At 41.4% G+C, this 19,227-nt stretch overlaps 1 protein-coding gene across 2 annotated transcripts in view; it reads left to right on the top strand.

Annotated features, from left to right (window-relative positions):
• The first annotated feature begins 5,141 nt into the window (after positions 1-5,141).
• The window catches only part of LOC119844627 (amine oxidase [flavin-containing] A-like), a 38,714-nt gene continuing 24,628 nt past the window's right edge, over positions 5,142-19,227 (top strand). Inside the window, exons 1-3 of one of the 2 annotated variants that reach the window (XM_038375754.2) lie at positions 5,142-5,207; positions 15,770-15,864; positions 17,902-18,039. In XM_038375754.2, the coding sequence (XP_038231682.1) occupies positions 5,162-5,207; positions 15,770-15,864; positions 17,902-18,039 (279 nt within the window). In that variant the 5' untranslated portion in view covers positions 5,142-5,161. Of the gene's footprint in view, positions 5,208-5,312; positions 5,557-15,769; positions 15,865-17,901; positions 18,040-19,227 lie in introns of those variants that run through there. The other variant, XM_043506241.1, reaches the window with a different exon arrangement.

Below are 19,227 nucleotides of genomic sequence, written 5' to 3' on the forward strand. Positions count from 1 at the left end.
AATCAATGCCATCACATGGTTTATCTGGTTGCCCTCTCAGGAAGCCAGACCAGCGTAAGCATGAATGAGGATCAGATTTCGGAATTTGCCAGTTAGATTTGAATGCTGAAATCCAACAAACTAGATTTGCTGATCTGATAAAATGTTGTAGTCCACATTGGAATTTGTTTTAAAAGGCATAGAGAGGTTATGGGAGGTGCAATCTGTGTTCTGAGGTAGTTTTGGCAGCTGGCAGGGGAGACCACTTTGTTTTCCTTTAGAAGTGGGGAGAAGAAGAGAATGAAGTGCTGCTTTCTAGGTCTGAACTTCAAAACTCCAAGACACAGCAGGTTTAGCTGCTGAAGATGTAAATCCCTTCAAATCCATCTAAAACCCCGGCACCCCCACCTCCCTCCATGAAAGTGGGGGAAACTGACCTGGATGCACGTTGGCATTGCTCCCTCCCCCCCACCACCACCCAGAAGGCTGTGAGGGAGAGAGTGAAGAGCAACCTCAGGGCTCCCTGCATTCAGCATCAGGAGCTGCTGCTCCCCTCACAGCACAGCACAGGTGGGGAAAATGGCCTGGATGCACGGAGCACTTTATGTTGCTCCTCGCTTCCCCCCGCCCAGCTCCCTAGGTGGATGTGGAGGAACACTGTTGGGGATGTGAGCAGTATCTGTGTGTCACTGGTTCACCCAGTCCCAGCTGAGTCCTTTTCATATGCACTTACATCACTAGAAAGGTCAGGCTAACCAACTGGTTTATATAACATCTTACAGAAAACAAAAGTTAGCTAAATAAAAAGGCTAATAAAGCTTGGTCTGTAATTTTACTACTACGGAGACCATGATGCAGAAAGTTACTATGCAACAGTGCAAATGCCAACACAATTAACTATTTTTTTTCAATTTAAGGCATAAATCCTTTTTCTGCCCTGAATCTGAATTACAGCGTATTCCAAAAACAAACTAACAAAAACAAACAACCAGTTATTTTTAACAAAAACAGATGCTGAATCATAAGAACATAAGAACAGCTGTACTGGGTCAGACCAAAGGTCCATCTAGCCCAGTATCCTGTCTTCCGACAGTGGCCAATGCCAGGTGCCCCAGAGGGAATGAACAGAACAGGTAATCATCCAGTGATCCATCCCCTGTCGCACACTCCCAGCTTCTGGCAAACAGAGGCTAGGAACAACTGCCCTGCCCATCCTGGCTAATAGCCATTAATGGACCTATCCTCCATGAATTTATCTATTTCTTTTTTGAGCCCTGTTATAGTCTTGACCTTCACAACATCCTCTGGCAAGGAGTTTCACAGGTTAACTGTGTGTTGTGTGAAAAAATACTTCTTATTGTTTGTTTTAAACCTGCAGCCTCTTAATTTCATTTGATGACCCCTAGTTTGTGTGTTATGAGAAGGAGTAAATAATATTTCCTTATTTACTTTCTCCACATCAGTCATGATTTTATAAACCTCTATCATGTCCCCCCTTAGTCTCTTTTCCAAGCTGAAAAGTCCCAGTTTTATTAATCTTTCATCATATGGAAGCCATTCCATACCCCTAATAATTTTTGTTGCCCTTTTCTGAACCTTTTCCAATTCCAATATATCTTTTTTGAGATGGAGCGACCACATCTGCATGCAGTATTCAAGATGTGGGCATACCATGGATTTATATAGAGACAATATGATATTTTCTGTCTTATTATCTATCCCTTTCTTAATGAGTCCCAACATTCAGTTCACATTTTTGACTGCCACTGCACATTCAGTGGATGTTTTCAGAGAACTATCCACAATGACTCCAAGATCTCTTTCTTGAATGGTAACAGCTAATTTAGACCCCATCATTTTATATGTATAATTGAGATTGTTTTCCAATGTTCATTACTTTGCATTTATCAACATTGATTTCATCTGCCATTTAGTTGCCCAGTCACTCTGTTTTGTGAGATCCTTTTGTAGCTCTTTGCAGTCTACTTGGGAATTAACTATCTTGAATAGTTTTGTATCATCTGCAAATTTTGCCACATCACTGTTTACCCCTTTTTCCAGATCGTCTATGAATATGTTGAATAGGACTGGTCCCAGTACAGACCCCTGGGGGACACCACTATTTACCTCTCTCCATTCTGAAAACTGACCATTTATTCCTACACTTTGTTTCCTATCTTTTAACCAGTTACCAATCCATGAGAGGCCTTCCCTCGTACACCATGAGATAATCCAGGTTTTTCTGGTGTTTTTGCACTGGAATCTTGATTTTTTTTGTTTCTATTGTTGGACTCAAAGTAGCCGTATTGGTTCTCCCTTTAGACAGTGGAATTTGGAGGATCAGAGCCAGAATTTGTCTGGATGTAGGTAAGTTCCCAGTACTGGATCTAGATGTTTGTGATGCTGTAGGAGGACATCAGGAACTAATTTTTTTTAAAAACTGGACTATTTTGATAGGCCATTCAAATTACAGAGATTTTTTTTGAGTGGGCAGGGGGAGGGGGGAAGGAAAGAGTGAGCAGGATCCAGGTAGAACCATCTTTCCCCTCAAGATTATTAGCAGCGTGGTCCCAGTTACCTATCAGGGAAAAGACATCAAAGAATCTGTCTCTCTTAGTCTAGGTCAGGGATGGCTAAACTGCAGCTCGTGAGCCACATGTGGCTCTTGTACAGTTAAAGTGCGGCTTGCAGAACACCTCCCCGCTCCCCTCTCCCCTTAGCAAATTGGGGGTAGAGGGGAAGCTCGGGGCTTCTACCCTATGGTGGGACTATGTGCTTCTGCCAGAGACAACTGGTACCTACTGAGAGGTGGGTGGCACAATTTAAAGGTTTGCTGCCCCGCAACAACTTGCATCACCCTCCACCCCCAGACATGCCCCCTTTACCCTCAGCAGCCCCTCCCTCCAGCTCCCAGGTGTTAGCACCGCAGGGCGAGGCACTGGCAAGCTGCAGGGAAGTGCTGCTGCTGCCTTAGCTCCCTGGGGAGAGGCAGCAACAAAAGCGGCAGCTCTCCCTGCAGCTCTCAGCTGTTTGCTGCTGCCTCTCCCCATGGTTGTAGCTTCCAGTTTGTGGGCTCCAGCAGCTGCTGTGCAGGGAGGGGGCTCAGCGGCACCACGTAACCAAGCAGGGCCAGCAAACCTTGGAAAAAATCTGGGGTGGCGGCACGTGAGCCCAGAGCCCTGGCAGGTGCCTCCCAGCTCTAGAACTTCTGAAGATTGTCATATGCGGTTGGGAGAGTCAGTAAGTTTGGCCACCCCTGGTCTAGGTCCTTAGGCTATGCAGTGATTGGGAATCTCCTGAGAGCAGGACCAGATTAAGACCTTTAGGGTCCCTAAGCACAGAAAAGATTATGGTGCCCCCCATATGTAATTCAAAATAAAAACAATACTATACCGTAAAATAAAATTTTATTTTTTGAAATGACACAACTTGCATGTATGCTGAAATTAAAATAGCTTCTTTCTAGATTTTCTGATTGCAAAATTCTGGATAAGTTCATCGAAGCTGACTCGACAAAGCATGTCTGCTTCCATACACAATAGGGAAAGTGAATCAAGTCTGTCCTGACACATTGTTGTTCTCTGAGGGTTTTTTATTCTTTTCAGCTGAGAAAGAGTGTTCTGCGGAGCAGTTTGTAATCATCAATAGAAAAATACATAGCGCGATCTCTACTTTTGGAAATACACATTGTATTCTGTCTTTCAATATTGTGTTATGAAGATCAATGCGACTGAATTTCATTTTTCCTGTTTCATTAAATTTTGCGTGCATATAATAGTGGAACTGCTGTATTTCTCCACAGAGATTCATGTTCAAGTCAACAGGGTATGAGTCAACTAGCTTTTGGGAACCTTGTGAATATTGTTCATCAGATGAATCCATATTGTTTAGAAAAGAAAATCTCCTTGATACTTCTTTGTACACTTCACCTCTCCTCTTCATATGAGCTTCAAGTGTATCATAGTGTAGTAAGTAGATACATGAAATTTGTCTCTAGGATTCAATGCTGTTTCTGAGTAGCAGCCGTGTTAGTCTGTATTCGCAAAAAGAAAAGGAGGACTTGTGGCACCCGATGAAGTGAGCTGTAGCTCACGAAAGCTTATGCTCTAATAAATTTGTTAGTCTCTAAGGTGCCACAAGTCCTCCTTTTCTTTTTGCGAACGCTGTTTCTGTTGCACTGCTGTCATTTGCTTGTTTTTTCCTGATTCGCTTGCGGGACTGGGCTTCTTTGTAGTTTGTATCAGGCAAGATAACGTTTGATACGTCTTCAAATCTTTCAAAATCATTTCTCAAAGTGTGTAAGTGGTCTGCTAATGATTGACAGAGGTCTGCACATGTTTTCAAATCCAATTCTTTTTCTTGGAGAGCTTGACTTGGGTGGTAAAAGTGTTGTAAAATTTCATTCCACATGGTCAACAGACTCTAGTCCTTGCATCTTGTTTGCAGTGTTTTCTGCCTCTTGTATAGTTTCTCCCTTTTGTGATGGGTCTTCAGCTATACTCAGAAGAATATATCAGTAATAACACATAAATTGATTGCAATACATGACAGGATCTGATTTCCTCGCATTATGTCGATCTACGTTAGTAGGCTGCCCCCCTGGTTTAGGTGGGGATAAGCCATAAAAAGGGGGGAAGAGGGTGGAGTGGAGCGTAAGGAAGTCTAACAAAGTTCTGATTTTTCCCATCACGGCTACTTTGATGCTTTTTTTGGAAATATCAAACTTCAAATTTAAAAAAAAAAATCTTTTTTTTTTTTTTTGGTGCTCGCTGCTTTGCTGGTGCCCTAAGCAGGGGCTTAGTCTGCCCACTGGGTAATGCAGCCCGGCCTGCGGGGCTGAGGAGTTCACAGGCGCTGCTGCTGCTCTGAGGGCGCTCCCGGGGGAACGTTTCTCCCCAGGAGCCCCGAGCCGCGCCCCGCAGGGCAGAAGAGGGCGCGAGACTGGCCGCCGGCGTCCCCCCTTCCCGCGACAGGCCGGGGGGGGCGGGGCCCGCTTTCCCCAGGACCGGATTGACACGCAGCGGGGCGCGCGCCCCGGCGGGAGCCCTGATTGGCGGGGCGGGGCGGGGCGGGGCCGGGGGCGCCGCTGTCAGACTCCGGCGGGCAGCGAGGGAGGCGCGAGCGGCAGCTGCTCCGGGAGCCTCAGACGCGCCGCGCCGAGCCCGGGAGCCGAGGCAGCGCCATGAGCGAGAAATGCGACGTGATCGTTGTGGGGGGCGGCATCTCAGGTCAGTGCAGCCCCTGGCGTGTCACGGCTGGGGGCTCGCTGCCTTTGTAGCTCATCCTTTGCAGAGGAGGGGGGCTGTATTTCCCCCCCCCCCGCCGCCTCTGAGTTCCACGCCCTGGGGCTGGCAACGGGTTGTGTGCCTGAGGGGTGCCCTTGTTGAACCCCCGCGAAAGTGCAAACCCGAGGCAAAATCATCACAGGCCCCCTTGACCCTGATTCAGACGTGGCGCAGCGGAGAAGCAAAAAGTGCAGCTGCACTGCGGGCGGTCTTGAGTTTTGTTCGCCAACTGAAATGGGCTGCCCCCCAGCCCAAGGCAAGGGGTGACAAAGCCTTGCCCCATCGCAGTCCGGCGAGTCGGGTAGCAAGGAAACTGCAACAGCTATAACTGTTGCAATGTCTGCAGTTATGTTTTCCCTCCTGAACTCTATTGATACTGATCTATTGCATAGGTGTCCGTTGCAACAATCAGCCCAGGTTAGGCCTCCCTTTACTTAACTGATCTTCTAAGGAGTGTAGGGTAAAGCACTCTTGTGACCTATTTTGCGTAAGTATCTCCGATAATAGGTAGTCTGAGCAGGATGCTTTATACATTTTCTCTCCACTTCTCATTTTGGGCTCATAGTTCCTTCTTTACAGTCTCAACCATTCCCCTCTCAGCAGCATTAACCGTGTTGTCCCCTTTCTTCAGAAACAGAACAGTGTCAGTTGACACTACTATCACGCTGCTGTTTGGGAGATTGCCACAGTGCATGTGACAGGTTTCAGAGTAGCAGCCGTGTTACTCTGTATCCGCAAAAAGAAAAGGAGGACTTGTGGCACCTTAGAGACTAACAAATGTATTTGAGCATAAGCTTTTGTGAGCTACAGCTCACTTCATCGGATGCATTCAGTGGAAAATACAGTGGGGAAATGTGTATATACACAGAGAACATGAAACAATGGGTGTTGCCATACACACTGTAACAAGAGTGATCAGGTAAGGTGAGCTATTACCAGCAGGGGAGCGGGGGCAGGGGAACCTTTTGTAGTGGTAATCAAGATGGGCCATTTCCAGCAGTTGACAAGAACGTCTGAGGAATGGTGGGGGGGGGGGGAATAAACATGGGGAAATAGTTTTACTTTGTGTAATGACCCGTCCACTCCCAGTCTTTATTCAAGCCTAAGTTAATTGTCTCCAGTTTGCAAATTAATTCCAATTCAGCAGTCTCTCCTTGGAGTCTGTTTTTTGAAGGTTTTTTGTTGAAGAATGGCCACCTTTAGGTCTGTAATCGAGTGACTAAAGAGATTGAAGTGTTCTCCGACTGGTTTTTGAATGTTATAATTCTTGATGTCTGATTTGTGTCCATTTATTCTTTTACGTAGAGACTGTCCAGTTTGACCAATGTATATGGCAGAGGGGCATTGCTGGCACATGATGGCAGATATCACATTGGTAGATGTGCAGGTGAACGAGCCTCTGATAGTGTGGCTGATGTGATTAGGCCCTATGATGGTGTCCCCTGAATAGATATGTGGACAGAGTTGGCAACGGGCTTTGTTGCAAGGATAGGTTCCTGGGTTAGTGGTTCTGTTGTGTGGTGTATGGTTGCTGGTGAGTATTTGCTTCAGGTTGGGGGGCTGTCTGTAAGCAAGGACTGGCCTGTCTCCCAAGATCTGTGAGAGTGATGGGTCATCCTTCAGGATAGGTTGTAGATTCTCGATGATGCGTTGGAGGGGTTTTAGTTGGGGGCTGAAGGTGATGGCTAGTAGCGTTCTGTTATTTTCTTTGTTGGGCCTGTCCTGTAGTAGGTAACTTCTGGGTACTCTTCTGGCTAGTCAATCTGTTTCTTCACTTCAGCAGGTGGGTATTGTAGTTTTAAGAACACTTGATACCTATCCTTGCAACAAAGCCTGTTGCCAACTGTGCCCACATATCTATTCAGGGGACACCATCATAGGGCCTAATCACATCAGCCACTGTACAATGAAACTGAATGGGGCCAGGAGATAAAAGTTTTGGCTTGGTTTTCTTGTTTTTGAAACAGACTAGAATCGTAGGCATGGGGAGAGTTTGTCTTTTACATCTGAGAAGTTACAAGAGAAGTAGAAGGTGTCCTTATTGTCATTTCAGATGTTTCTTAATGCATATCTTGCTCTTGCACTTTGTTACTGCTGTCTTGCCAGTAAGAAAATGGGTGTATGTGTGAACTAGATCGCTCTTGTTTAATGTTATTGTTTTCACATGTGTAGGCCAAGGTTTAGGATGGGTTCAATTCAATCTGTCATTCAACGGTGACACAAACATTATTTTTACATGGTTGCAGCACAGATGTAGTTTATATTTTCTTGATTAACATTGATCTTTCCAAATTACAGTGTGACAGTTAAAACGGGGGTTTTTTTCTTTGAGAAAAGATGTCCTTGCTTGAAACCTGGGTCCCTCAGAAATTCTGGGCTTTTCACATTTCACCTGCTACAGTATTCTGAACAAATACTTTTATACAATAAAGAAAATTCTTGCTCCATGTACCTGTGAATGACTCCCATTTACTTTAGTGAGAGCTGCACAGGAATGCCAGAGATCAGAATTAAACACTGTTTTAGAATGTTTGCGTTGGCTTTGCATAAATCCTTTAAGCCTGGCTAATATGCCTAATAAAGTACTTGAGTTTTCAGATATTATGTGAAGGGGTGACAGCAGTATTAGTACAAATACAGTAACAATTTCAACCAGAATTGAGAAACGTTCATGAAAATTAAATTTTTGTTTGTAGTAAAATAATCCAGCTTCCTTCAAGTACCCCAAATATGGTGTATTAATTCACACACAGGAATATTTAATTGTTGTTAAATGAAATTACATACAATGTCCTCCAATAGGAAAAAAGTGTTTGCATATTTCTTAAACAAAAATACTAAAGATTGCAAAAAAAAACCAAACAAACCAGGGCTGACCTATGCAATGCCTGATTGTTGTTCTGGTAACATGGGCCATTCAAGTATCTTTCTCAAAGTTTAGCTCATCTCCAGAATCCTTTGATGGAATTAAAAACCTTATTATGTACAGTTGAAGGTATGACTTTCTTTATAAAGTTGATATAGTTCTAAGCACTAGTTCCCTATAGGAAAATGGTCTCAACTTGTACGTTGTGGTTCTGATTTCTCCATTTATAAAGACATTTTGAAATGCTCTTGGTGACACCTGTTCAAATGAGTATTAACTTCACTGACTTCTTTGGAGTTACTCCTGGATTTACACAGAATTTGGCCCATAATATTTAACTCATATTACCAGATGCATGCTACTTCTGTGGGTTTTTTTTTTTTCATCTACCGTGTTCTTTGCTGTAGCTGTCCAGTTCAGCTCATGCTCCTAGAAATTTTTCCTAAACATAATATAGATCCTGATAGTCACTGGTGAACATTTTAAAATGTGGGTCCCTAAAGTTAGGCACTTAAATCTGTATTTAGACACCAAAGAAGTGCCCATAGTTCAGAGGTGATAATCACCCTAAATTAGTTCTGATGGTGTTCAGTTAGCAATCTGATTATCATTATGGGAAAAATAAAAACATAGTGCAGAAACTGCAGAATCAAATGGATATACCCAACATATTGCATCTATTCAGTATGGGCAGAAGTGCTATTAATATTTGCCTCCCATTTTTCATGTCTCATTCAGAACTGCTGTAATCACAAATTACGCAAAGCCCAGTAATAGTATTTAATGGGTGCATATTGGTTATAGCATTTTGTGACATGTGGCGTGCTTCTCAGTTAGGATAAATACACTCCTTGGTGAAAATGTCATTGATATGTTTTTTTTGTACAGGAGACAAAGAAATGTCCCCAAATGTTCTTCATACAGCAGTTTTCATTCAATTGCATTCTCTAACACACTGTTCTAAAACAGTGTTTCTCAACTAGGGATATGCAGAGGTCTTCCAGGGGGTACTCAACTCATCTAGATCAGGGTTTTACAACAATCCTGGGATAGGTTTGGGGGGGCTCGCAAGTGCAGGGCCAGCATTAGGGAGTGGCAAGCAGGACAATTGCTTGGCTCCACACACCAAAGGTGGCCTCATGAAGCTAAATTACATGCTTCAGCCCCACCATCTGGGGCTTGGGCTTCAGACAAGGCTCACAAGTGAAAAACATGTTCAAGTACCATACTGAAATATAAGTACAATATTTATATTCCAATCAATTTATTTTATAATTATATGGTAAAAATGAGAGAGTAAGCAATAATGTGCTGTGACACTTTTGTATTTTTATGTCTGATTTTTGTAAGCAAGGTGCAACTTGGGGGTACTCAAGACAAATCAGCCTCCTGAAAGGTGTACATTAGTTTGGAAAGGTTGAGAACCACTGTTCTAAAACAATGATGTAAAAGAGAGAATACATACGACCAGCATTCGTAACTTGAAATATCTTGGATTACTTATTAAATGAAGATTATTGCACCCATTAGATCTGTCATATGATTGATTTAAATTTATGCATATGGGTGAGCTGGATTTATTGCTTAATGGACTCAAAGTCCCTAACAGAGTTGCACAAACCTATGTCATGTTCCTGAGTTCTGGATTTTGGACTTCACCTTTGTGTTAGCTGAAAGTTATTTAAATTCCCACATAGGAAGATATATTCCTGTTAACTATATATCTGAGGAATCCTCTGTGTATTATTTATCCCACCCAGTATATTAAGTATCCAGTGTTTATGAAATATTCCCCAAATACCATAGAATAATCCATACAGTCAAGGACACATTATTTTGAGTGCTTGGATTCTGACTTGCATGACTTTTGTGCAACTAAGATCTCAACCATAATGTTGCAATAATAGTTTTTTGGATAAATACTCATCTGAAGGGTAGCATTTAATATGCAGAATTGACTGTGTGTGTTCAGAAAGACATTTAGCAAGGTGTCTAGAAAATCCACAAAATACCCTAGAAGATCCCACAAGCCACATTGTGGAGATTCAATATATTTTTTAGCTAATAACACTTTTATTTCAACTCCATGTCTCCATACTAACTTTTTTGTATTAGCACCAAAACAAACAGAAATGAATAAACTGAGGGAACATACTGTATTTAGTGTAAGGAGATTTGGACTTTAAATGACAGTGGATGAGCATGTGAGAAAGAAGGCATCGTAGGAATAGAATTTTCATTTTCATCATGAGATTTTTCTAATGATGCCCATAGGGAAACTGTCTTTGCCCAACTCAAAGTAGGGTCTTCATCTATTTAAATGGTTCAGACAATAGTGCTATTGAATCTTATTGGAGTAGAGTGCCTCCAGTTAAAGTGTATCCTGAAATGGAGATCACTTATTCTGCATTGTTCTGAAAACTATGCCATGAATCAATTTCAGAGAGTGGATTTTTTGATTGAGAGAAATGAGTTGATCAAGAAAACTAACACTGACAAACATAGAAACCAGTGATCTTAAAATTACAAACTAAATGAACCCTCGTCCTTAATATTGCCTAAACTGTCAGTGGATATAAGGAAGAACAAGTAAAGTTTTATACAAATAGAAAGCTAGTAGCATTCTGGGTGAAGGGAGATTGAAAAGAGGAAATGAACTTAGCCTAGTTGTGGTAGTTAGCATTTTTTCAGCTACTAAATGTCTTTGCTGTCATGTGAAAAAAGGTAGTGGTTGAAATGAATGTATTTATTAATTTCTTTCTTGTTTGTTATTTTTCTTCAGTGATCTCAGTTGGATCCTTTTACAGTCTGAAAAGGAAAAATAGGCCTGATTCTCCTCTCATTTGCAATCCTTTATACCCTATGTAACTACACTGATGTCAGTGAAGTAACTCTCAAATTACACCAGTGTAACTGAGAAGAAAATCAGGTACAACACACTTAAACTTATATTTGTGGTACCTAACAAATTTCCATTAAAAGGGAAATGGGAGTGGGAAGAGAGAAGAGAGTTTCTCCCTGAGGATATGGTGGAAATGTGTTGCAGCTCATATTGGCACATCCACATTTACTTGGCAAAGATTTCTGTTAGACTAATGAGAGCTGAGTTTCAGGTGACCATTGCCAGATTTAATTTCTCAATTGTGTGTGGAAATAATTAGATTTCCCATCATTAAGCAGTAAAAGTAATCACAGCAATAGCATGTTGTTATAGTAGAACTTTAATGTAATAAAGACTTATTGGTAATTGCCTTACTTTACTACTAACTGATAAATCTTAGGAGAATAAAAAAAGAAAAATATTCACACCTTAAGGTGAGGAAAAATTGCAGACAACCCCCTAAAGAGTGTTTTTTTTTTCTTTAATTACTCATTCAGACTCAGCCAAACTACTGCTATAATGGGTTAGTAGCTAATTTTTTGTAGAATATGTGAATTGCCATAATACTTTAAGAAGTAATAGCCTACAGTGGTTTTTTTTTAAGCTGGTCTCTTTGTTGCCTATAGTAAACAAATGAACAGACAAAGAGGTGACAGGTGAAAGATATTGATCTCTGTGTATTTAAAAAACAAAAAGATAGCCTTAATTTTGAAAAGTGACTATTGATTTTGGTTTCAGAATAGCAGCCGTGTTAGTCTGTATCCGCAAAAAGAACGAGGAGGACTTGTGGCACTTTACAGACTAACACATTTATTTGAGCATAAGCTTTCATGAGCTACAGCTCACTTCATCGGATGCATGCAGTAGAAAAAATTTATTTTGAGTGTCTTAATTTTTAGGTTCCCAGCTTGGGAAGCCTTAAAGGGATCTGATTTGGGAGGGTTGGGTGCTCAGCATTTTCTGAAAACCACACTTTGTTTGAAGTTCCTCAAGTCTGGCACCTAAAATCATTAGTATTATTTGAAAATTTACATCTATAACTATATGCCCCTCACCCCAGTACAGTAGTTTAACTTCTTGCGTTGCCTTAATGTTTCTAAAAAGATTTCCCAAGATGTAATCTCACAGTCATAGAGGTTGCAGAGAAGCTAGGCTGCGAATAGTCTGACACAGGGACATACAGCAATAAGCCATTTCACTGCTATTGGAAAGAAAGAGATTCATGACTGAGACAAGACTTTGCTTCTCAGCCTATTACAGGGATGGCCAAACTGGCTCGTGAGCCACATGCAGCTCTTTTACCATTAAAGTGCAACTTGCAAGCCTCCCATGCACCCCCCACTTCTTGACCTACCAGACTTGGGGCAGAGGGGAGAGCTCAGGACCTCTACCTTGCAGTGGGGTGGTGGGATAGGGGCTTCTTTCCAGCAGGGAGGGGGTCTTGGGGCTTCAGTCCTGCAGGGCACACCTGCTGGGGCTTGGGGCTTCAGCAGGAGTGGGGCTGAAGCTTATGCTCTAATAAATTGGTTAGTCTCTAAGGTGCCACAAGTACGCCATTTCTTTTTATTAAAGGAATGTCCACAATATATACTGATTTTGGCAGTCTAATACAAATTTCAGATAAAATGAATACTTCCTTAGAGAGCTACACTGAATAGTCTACTTACATGGACCTCATCAGAATAGCATCTGAGCACTTTGCAGTCATTAATGAATTTTTATCATCACAACAATCCAAATATTACCTCCATTTTACAGACAGAGAGCGGAAGCACAAAGTGCAGTAAACTAAGCAACTTGCCCAAACACACACAGGGAGTCTCTTGCTAAGCCAGGATTGAACTCGGATCTCTTGAGTCTGAGTCTTATACCCTATCTAATAGATCATTCTTCCAACCCTTTGAGCTAAACGCCCTGGTTAATTTTATTGTGCTTGCAAATAGCTTTTTCTGGACTTCTATCTGCAAGCCAAATACTGTTACTTGACAGCTGTATACTTTCTAAGCAGCTGTATTTTTCACCAGTTAGACTTGGTTTGTGTTCTGCAGGCTGACATTAATTTATCTTCCTCTTATCTATTTTTACTGTTTAGTGCACACTGTACATCTTGTGTTTCACATCTGATAACTGCTTTGGTTCATATTATTGCTATTTCTTCTGAAATGAAGACAGTGACAGAAGTCATTTAGGGCCTCCAGTAGCATGACAAAAATCAACTGGAATACAGTTTTCTTGTAGTGTCTTCAAATGGATGGAGCTTGATTTCAGGTTGCCATGGAAACCCCTGTGGAATCTGTACAAATTGTCTTGCCTTGTTTATCCTGATTTAATAACAAATGGACTTCTACAGCTTGAGACAATAAACAAGGCACGTTCTTGGCAGGCTTACTAGACCAGCTAATGCACCACTAATTTCTAAACTTGGCACCCCCCAAAAAGTGGTGTATAGAAAAACATGGTCCAAATTATGGTCTGTTGTGGCTTTGATAGTCTCAGCTATCTTTAGCGGGGGTAGAGAGTGCAGTGGTGCACTGTTCCAGCACCAGCTGCTGGAGGCATTCTGTTTGTGGCGGAGAGAAGCAGAGAGAATCCCTGCAAGGGTGGTGGGAGAACACGCTGATGCAGTAACTACTATCCTCCTGGAAAAGGTGCAGCATGTGTTTCCCACAGTGCTGGCCACCAGCTACTACAGGGCTCAAAAGGAAGGAAGCCTAGTACCTTAGTCATGGGAGTGCTTCCACTGAAGTCTACAAGGCTGTTTGTGTGCAAGGAAGGTGCTACCCAGCGTGAATAAGGCTTGGAGAATCAGACTCTGAAACACTGTGCCCATTTCCCTATTGTGCACCCTGTCTTGTTGGAATGTCATTATGGGCTAGAGTGTACACAATTTACATACAGGGCCAAGCATAGCATCCCACAGGTCTTCCCCCTCCCTCCCCCTGCTGATAGTGTAGAACTAGTGCAGTGTGCTATGCCAGGTTAAGGGGTATTAGCAGTAGGCATACTCCAAGCTGCTCAAGGAGACATCTGTATCTCTGAGATCCCTCTCAGTGCTCCCTCTGAGGCAGTGTCTCTGTGCTGCTCCTATTGCAGAGCTGTGCATTAAAGGTATAGTTTAGTTCTATGATACCTTTTATTCAGCTGTCACCTATGTAGGGTCTCCCTTTTTTCTTTCCCTTTATACTGAGCTAAACCTGCATAATTTTGACACCGACAGGGGGAGCAAGGAACCTTATGGGTCAGTGAACCTCACAGCACAGCTGACATTTAGAGACAATACAATGGAAGCACTAGAAGGGAATATTCTTTCTCCTCCTTAACTCAGATATCACCACTTTCTTGATACATTTGAGCAACAACATTTATTGTATCCTCTTTAATGGGCTAGCATTTCTCATCATTTTCTCAAATGTACCAAATTATGAGCAGTAATGAGAAACTGTGTGGTGAAAATGGAAAGTGGAATGTAAAGGTAAAAACTGGAGACACCTAAGTGAGGCTCCAAAACAGTTAGACACTTTTGCAAGCTTCTCACTAGCAATTCTTTTTTTCAGTACAGTATTTCAAGCTTCTACCAGCACAGCTGCACATAATCACGTATTTCATTTGTGCAACAGAGCATTTTAACTTTCTCGGTTTCTGAGAATGATTTTTTTTTTCTTATGAATGTTTTTCCTACCTATGTAATAAAGGATCATCTGGACAAGGGCTACAGGGATTACTCCATTTTGTCTTCAGAACAAATGCAAACACACAGTTATGCTGTCCATAGCATTAGAATGATATATGATCTGGCCTTTTGGGGGGTGTGTGTGTGTGCGTGCGTGCGTGTGTGGAAAATAGTGGTTTTTAAATCACATCTCTAAGGAGTATGGTCAGCATGAATATTAAATTACTGTTTCTTACTGCAGGGTATCTTATTGGAAAGCTAAGACTGTCTTTCCGATACTTCAAAACAAAACAAAACAAAACAAAACAAAGAAGCTGCTCTATGCCAAATTGGCCTAAGGAACAATGAGTTAATGACAAACTTGTGATTGTTTTTTACAATCTTGGTTCACATTAATAAAAGTAAAGAGGATTGCCATCCTATTGGTTTTTCTGTGTCTCTGATCTCCATCATACGCTCTCATAATTAGATCATCTGGAAGAGAGAATAATTTATCTTGCGAAGCATCCACATTCAGCCAATTTGATTGCCGGAGCCAACCCCTGCTGCATTAAAATAAATCCCTACATCAAATATACTGTACTTCTGACTGTGGACGGGGGTAGTGGCAGGGAGTGAGACAGAGAGTTGATGGGAGAGAGAAGAAATAGGAAAGGCTGCTTTCCTGAGATGTCATTCTATATATCATTATCATATATTATTTGTAGTACCTAGTGGCTACAATCAACACTGGCGGCCTATCTCTTCAGGCACTGTACAAACACATAGAAAGAAACAGTCCCTGCACTGAATAGCTGATATTTTGTTGTCTAAAATCTTAATACGTTTTAAAACCTTGGAGAATGAAGCTTGAGTCTTTGGGATTTTATCTGTCCCAGTGTTTTTTACACAGAGAACTCAAAGTTAATGTTAACCAGATAATTCTGTAGTGAAATTGCATTTCACATTTAATAGGGAGTTAAATTTTATCACGGCTTCTAGAGACAGCATGGAAAGTTCTGACCACACGGTGTTGTTGTTTTTAAAAAGCTCTTCTTGTTCTGTATAAATCTTACACTTTAAAATGATGGTTTCTCTTTTTCCTGTAGGTATGTCAGCAGCCAAGCTGCTGGCTGAATCTGGGCTTAGTGTTGTGGTTCTAGAGGCCCGTGACAGAGTTGGAGGAAGGACTTTCACAGTTAGGGTAAGTGCTTTTTGACAGCAGTAACACTTGATTTTGTGGGTGCATAGGGCTAAGGATGGGAAGAGGTTCTGAATAATGTGGATCTTTAAAATGGGTATAAATGTAAAGGTTGCTTATTAAAAACTATATCTCATTTGGATTACGTGGCATGTACAGTGGTTGCCAGTGTGCTTAACGTATATCAGACACTGTATTTGAAACTATTCCCTTCCTCCTTCAGATACAAGTTAGACTTCGGTCCATTGCAGAGGAGAGTCCAAATCATTATTACTTTATATACATGTGCCGGTGGAAGGAAGTTGCCAGACCAATATGATAATAGCTAGTTCTTTTTGGGTATTGTTATGATGTCAGAAAATACAGGGTTGCTATAGATGCCGTACACCGCCAGGATCATATTGTAGAAAGATGTATGTTTGGAAGGACCAAAGATGGTGTTTGAGGACAAATGGCCACTCTTTCTACATGGGTACAATCCAGTAGAAGACTGAAAACTTTCACAGATCTGTGACAAGAAGCAATCAAGGCTCTTGAATATTAATATGACATAAGGCTCTGTCATTACAGCTCAGAGGTTTCTTTTAATGCCATTTCCCATAAGGCTGTCTGTAACAAAACTATTACAATAACGTACTGTACTTTTGTTTTCCAACTACATTGGCTGCCATTAACAAAATAAGCATTTACCTGAGATACCACATTGTGATGTACAAATATTGCAGCTATTTCTCAATCTAAATATAGAGAGATGCTTAATTATGTCAGACACCACTCTGTGGTAACTGGGGATAAATATTAATATTCAGTAGCAACCATTGTACTTCAAACCCCAGCACATAAACAACATCCTTCTGTGTCATTAAAAATACTTGATTTAAAACACTTGCTATAAACAAAATCGAACATAATTATTGTCTTGGGAAATCAGCCTGCTAACAATAGTATATGTCTCTTGCTTTTTGCTTTCTTCCCAAGTGTATCTGATGCTGTTCAAAGTTCTGCATGGAGCTCCTTCACTGCCAGGCACTAATGCAGCAATGTTATATGTTCACACTGTATTATATTCCAGTCCCATGGTGCTGGAGAAGGGATTATTGTTTTCAAATACTCCTAGTGAGGTGCTCAGACACAGCAGAACTAGGGGCCATATAAGTACCTAGATAGAAATGGCAAGCTTTGCTACCAGATCTATTTTCAGTTTGTAAATATTAATAGAGGAAACCTTCTGCAGGGATTGTGGGGGGCCTCTCTTTCAGTACAGAAACACAGTACAATATGGATTCTGAAAAGGTAGGGACAGATTTTTTTTTTTAAATGCCATTTATTTAGATTCTAACATTGCATCTTGTATGCTAAGGACCTCAAATGATTAAAAAGACAATAGGGAAAACTATATTGAAATATTGAAAATAATTATCAAACTGTCATGATAGTATTACCATGTGTAATAGTCTTCCATGTCTCTCATAACCCTCCTTTATCAGAACTGTGTGCTTGGTTCTGCACTGCTTTGCACCTCGTCTACTCATTGACATTTGGGCATGACTGCGTTAAGGCGTGGAGAAATCTAATCTAGCAGTTTTCAGAGTAGCAGCCATGCTAGTCTGTTTCCGCAAAAAGAAAAGGAGTACTTGTGGCACCTTAGAGACTAACAAATTTATTTGAGCATAAGCTTTCATGAGCTACAGCTCACTTCATCGGATGCATCTAGCAGTGTTTGACACTCACTTTGCACCAGTTTTGCACAAGTGTAAATAACTACGTAACTTAGACCCCAGTGGAGAATCCAGCACTAACTTTCTTTGCTCTATCAGGAAATGAACAGTGAGACAATAGAGCCTCTTGAATTCTGTTGTTAAAGGACTCAACCCTATACCTGCTTGAGTCAATGAGAGTTTTGTCATTGACCACAATGGGTGTAGGACCAAGGTCGTTGTAGAGATTTTGCAATATCTAAGACCACCTTCCAGTTCCTAGAGCTTTCTGCTGCAGGCCATCCTCTAGCCTTTCTGATTCTTGCAATTTTTCTTTTGACAGAACAAGCAAGTTAATTATGTAGATGTAGGTGGAGCATATATAGGGCCTACACAAAACCGAATCCTCCGATTGGCCAAGGAACTGGGTATAGAGACCTATAAAGTCAATATAGAAGAGCGTCTTATCCATTATGTGAAGGTAAGATTTAAATCTTCTTTTCTGCACAGACAGCTAATGAGAATGTTGAACTTTTGAAAAGTACTGGCATTTGTGAAGAGAGTCCTGTGTAAAGTGCCTCTTTGGTAGTTCAGTATGCATTTATCTGTAGTAGATACTGCTTTTCCATTTTGATTTATTGGCAATTGAAACAAAGATTTTCTTTTTTAATGTATTCAGTCCACAGGTGCTGGGGGGAGCAAATGGCCATTCCACCCTCCCCCTTTAAACAAGGGGGAACCAGCCCCCCCCCACTTTTGAGAACCTGAACTCAGAAAGGACTCGGGAGCTCCACCAACCCCTTTTGGCTCCTGACTGAAGATGGGTGTAGTAACGGCAGCACCCCTCCTTTATTGTCATGATAGTGGGGTGGCCAGGACAAATTTGAGTGGCATTGTGACCCCGTGTTTCCTCCCCACTTTTGCAGTCCTTCCAGCACACATGATTCAGTCAAACTGTTACAGTTTTAAGACAGCACAAATTTGGTACCTAATTATTTTTGAAAATATGCTTTGTAGAGCTTCAGTATTTCTGGATGGCTGACCAATCTTTTGCATCCTGCTTTCGAAAACTCCTATGACTCTAATCAGAAGCATTTATAGAAGCTGTAAGCAGCTTTACTTGAAAGTTCTTTGCTCTTTAATTTTTTTATTTTCTAATATAACCTTGTAAAAAGTGAGGGGGGGGACACCCATATAGGTTTTGAGCCCCAAAGAGCGCCACAAGGAGTAAATGCCAAACAAAGAGCTACTTCTCTGGCAACAATTTACATTTTTAGCTATGTCCACATCTAAATAAAATGACAGTTCCCATGCCTGCTTGACCACACTACCTGCTTTTTTATTTCTTTAAAATTCTCCATACATTCTTCCCTTTAAATGAAGTGACACCAAGATAATAGCTGATCAGTTCTGCAAGCTGCCTGCTGCTTGGGCAAGTGGCCATTTTCATTGAACAAACAGCAGTTTTATGGAATGTTGTTTTTTCCTCGCTGAAGAAAAACACTGAACAGCTGAAAATTGGAAGTGGGCCTTGAGAAACAGAGTTTCTGATATAAAATACCAGGAAGACCCAATCATAGAAGCACAAAAACAGTTTGTAGTTTAAATTATTTTTAAAACACGTTTTATTTTTCTAACTCTCAAAATATGCCATTTATGAAAATACTTG

This window comes from Dermochelys coriacea, chromosome 1 (assembly GCF_009764565.3).
Source record: "Dermochelys coriacea isolate rDerCor1 chromosome 1, rDerCor1.pri.v4, whole genome shotgun sequence".
NCBI classification, from domain to species: Eukaryota; Metazoa; Chordata; order Testudines; family Dermochelyidae; genus Dermochelys; species Dermochelys coriacea.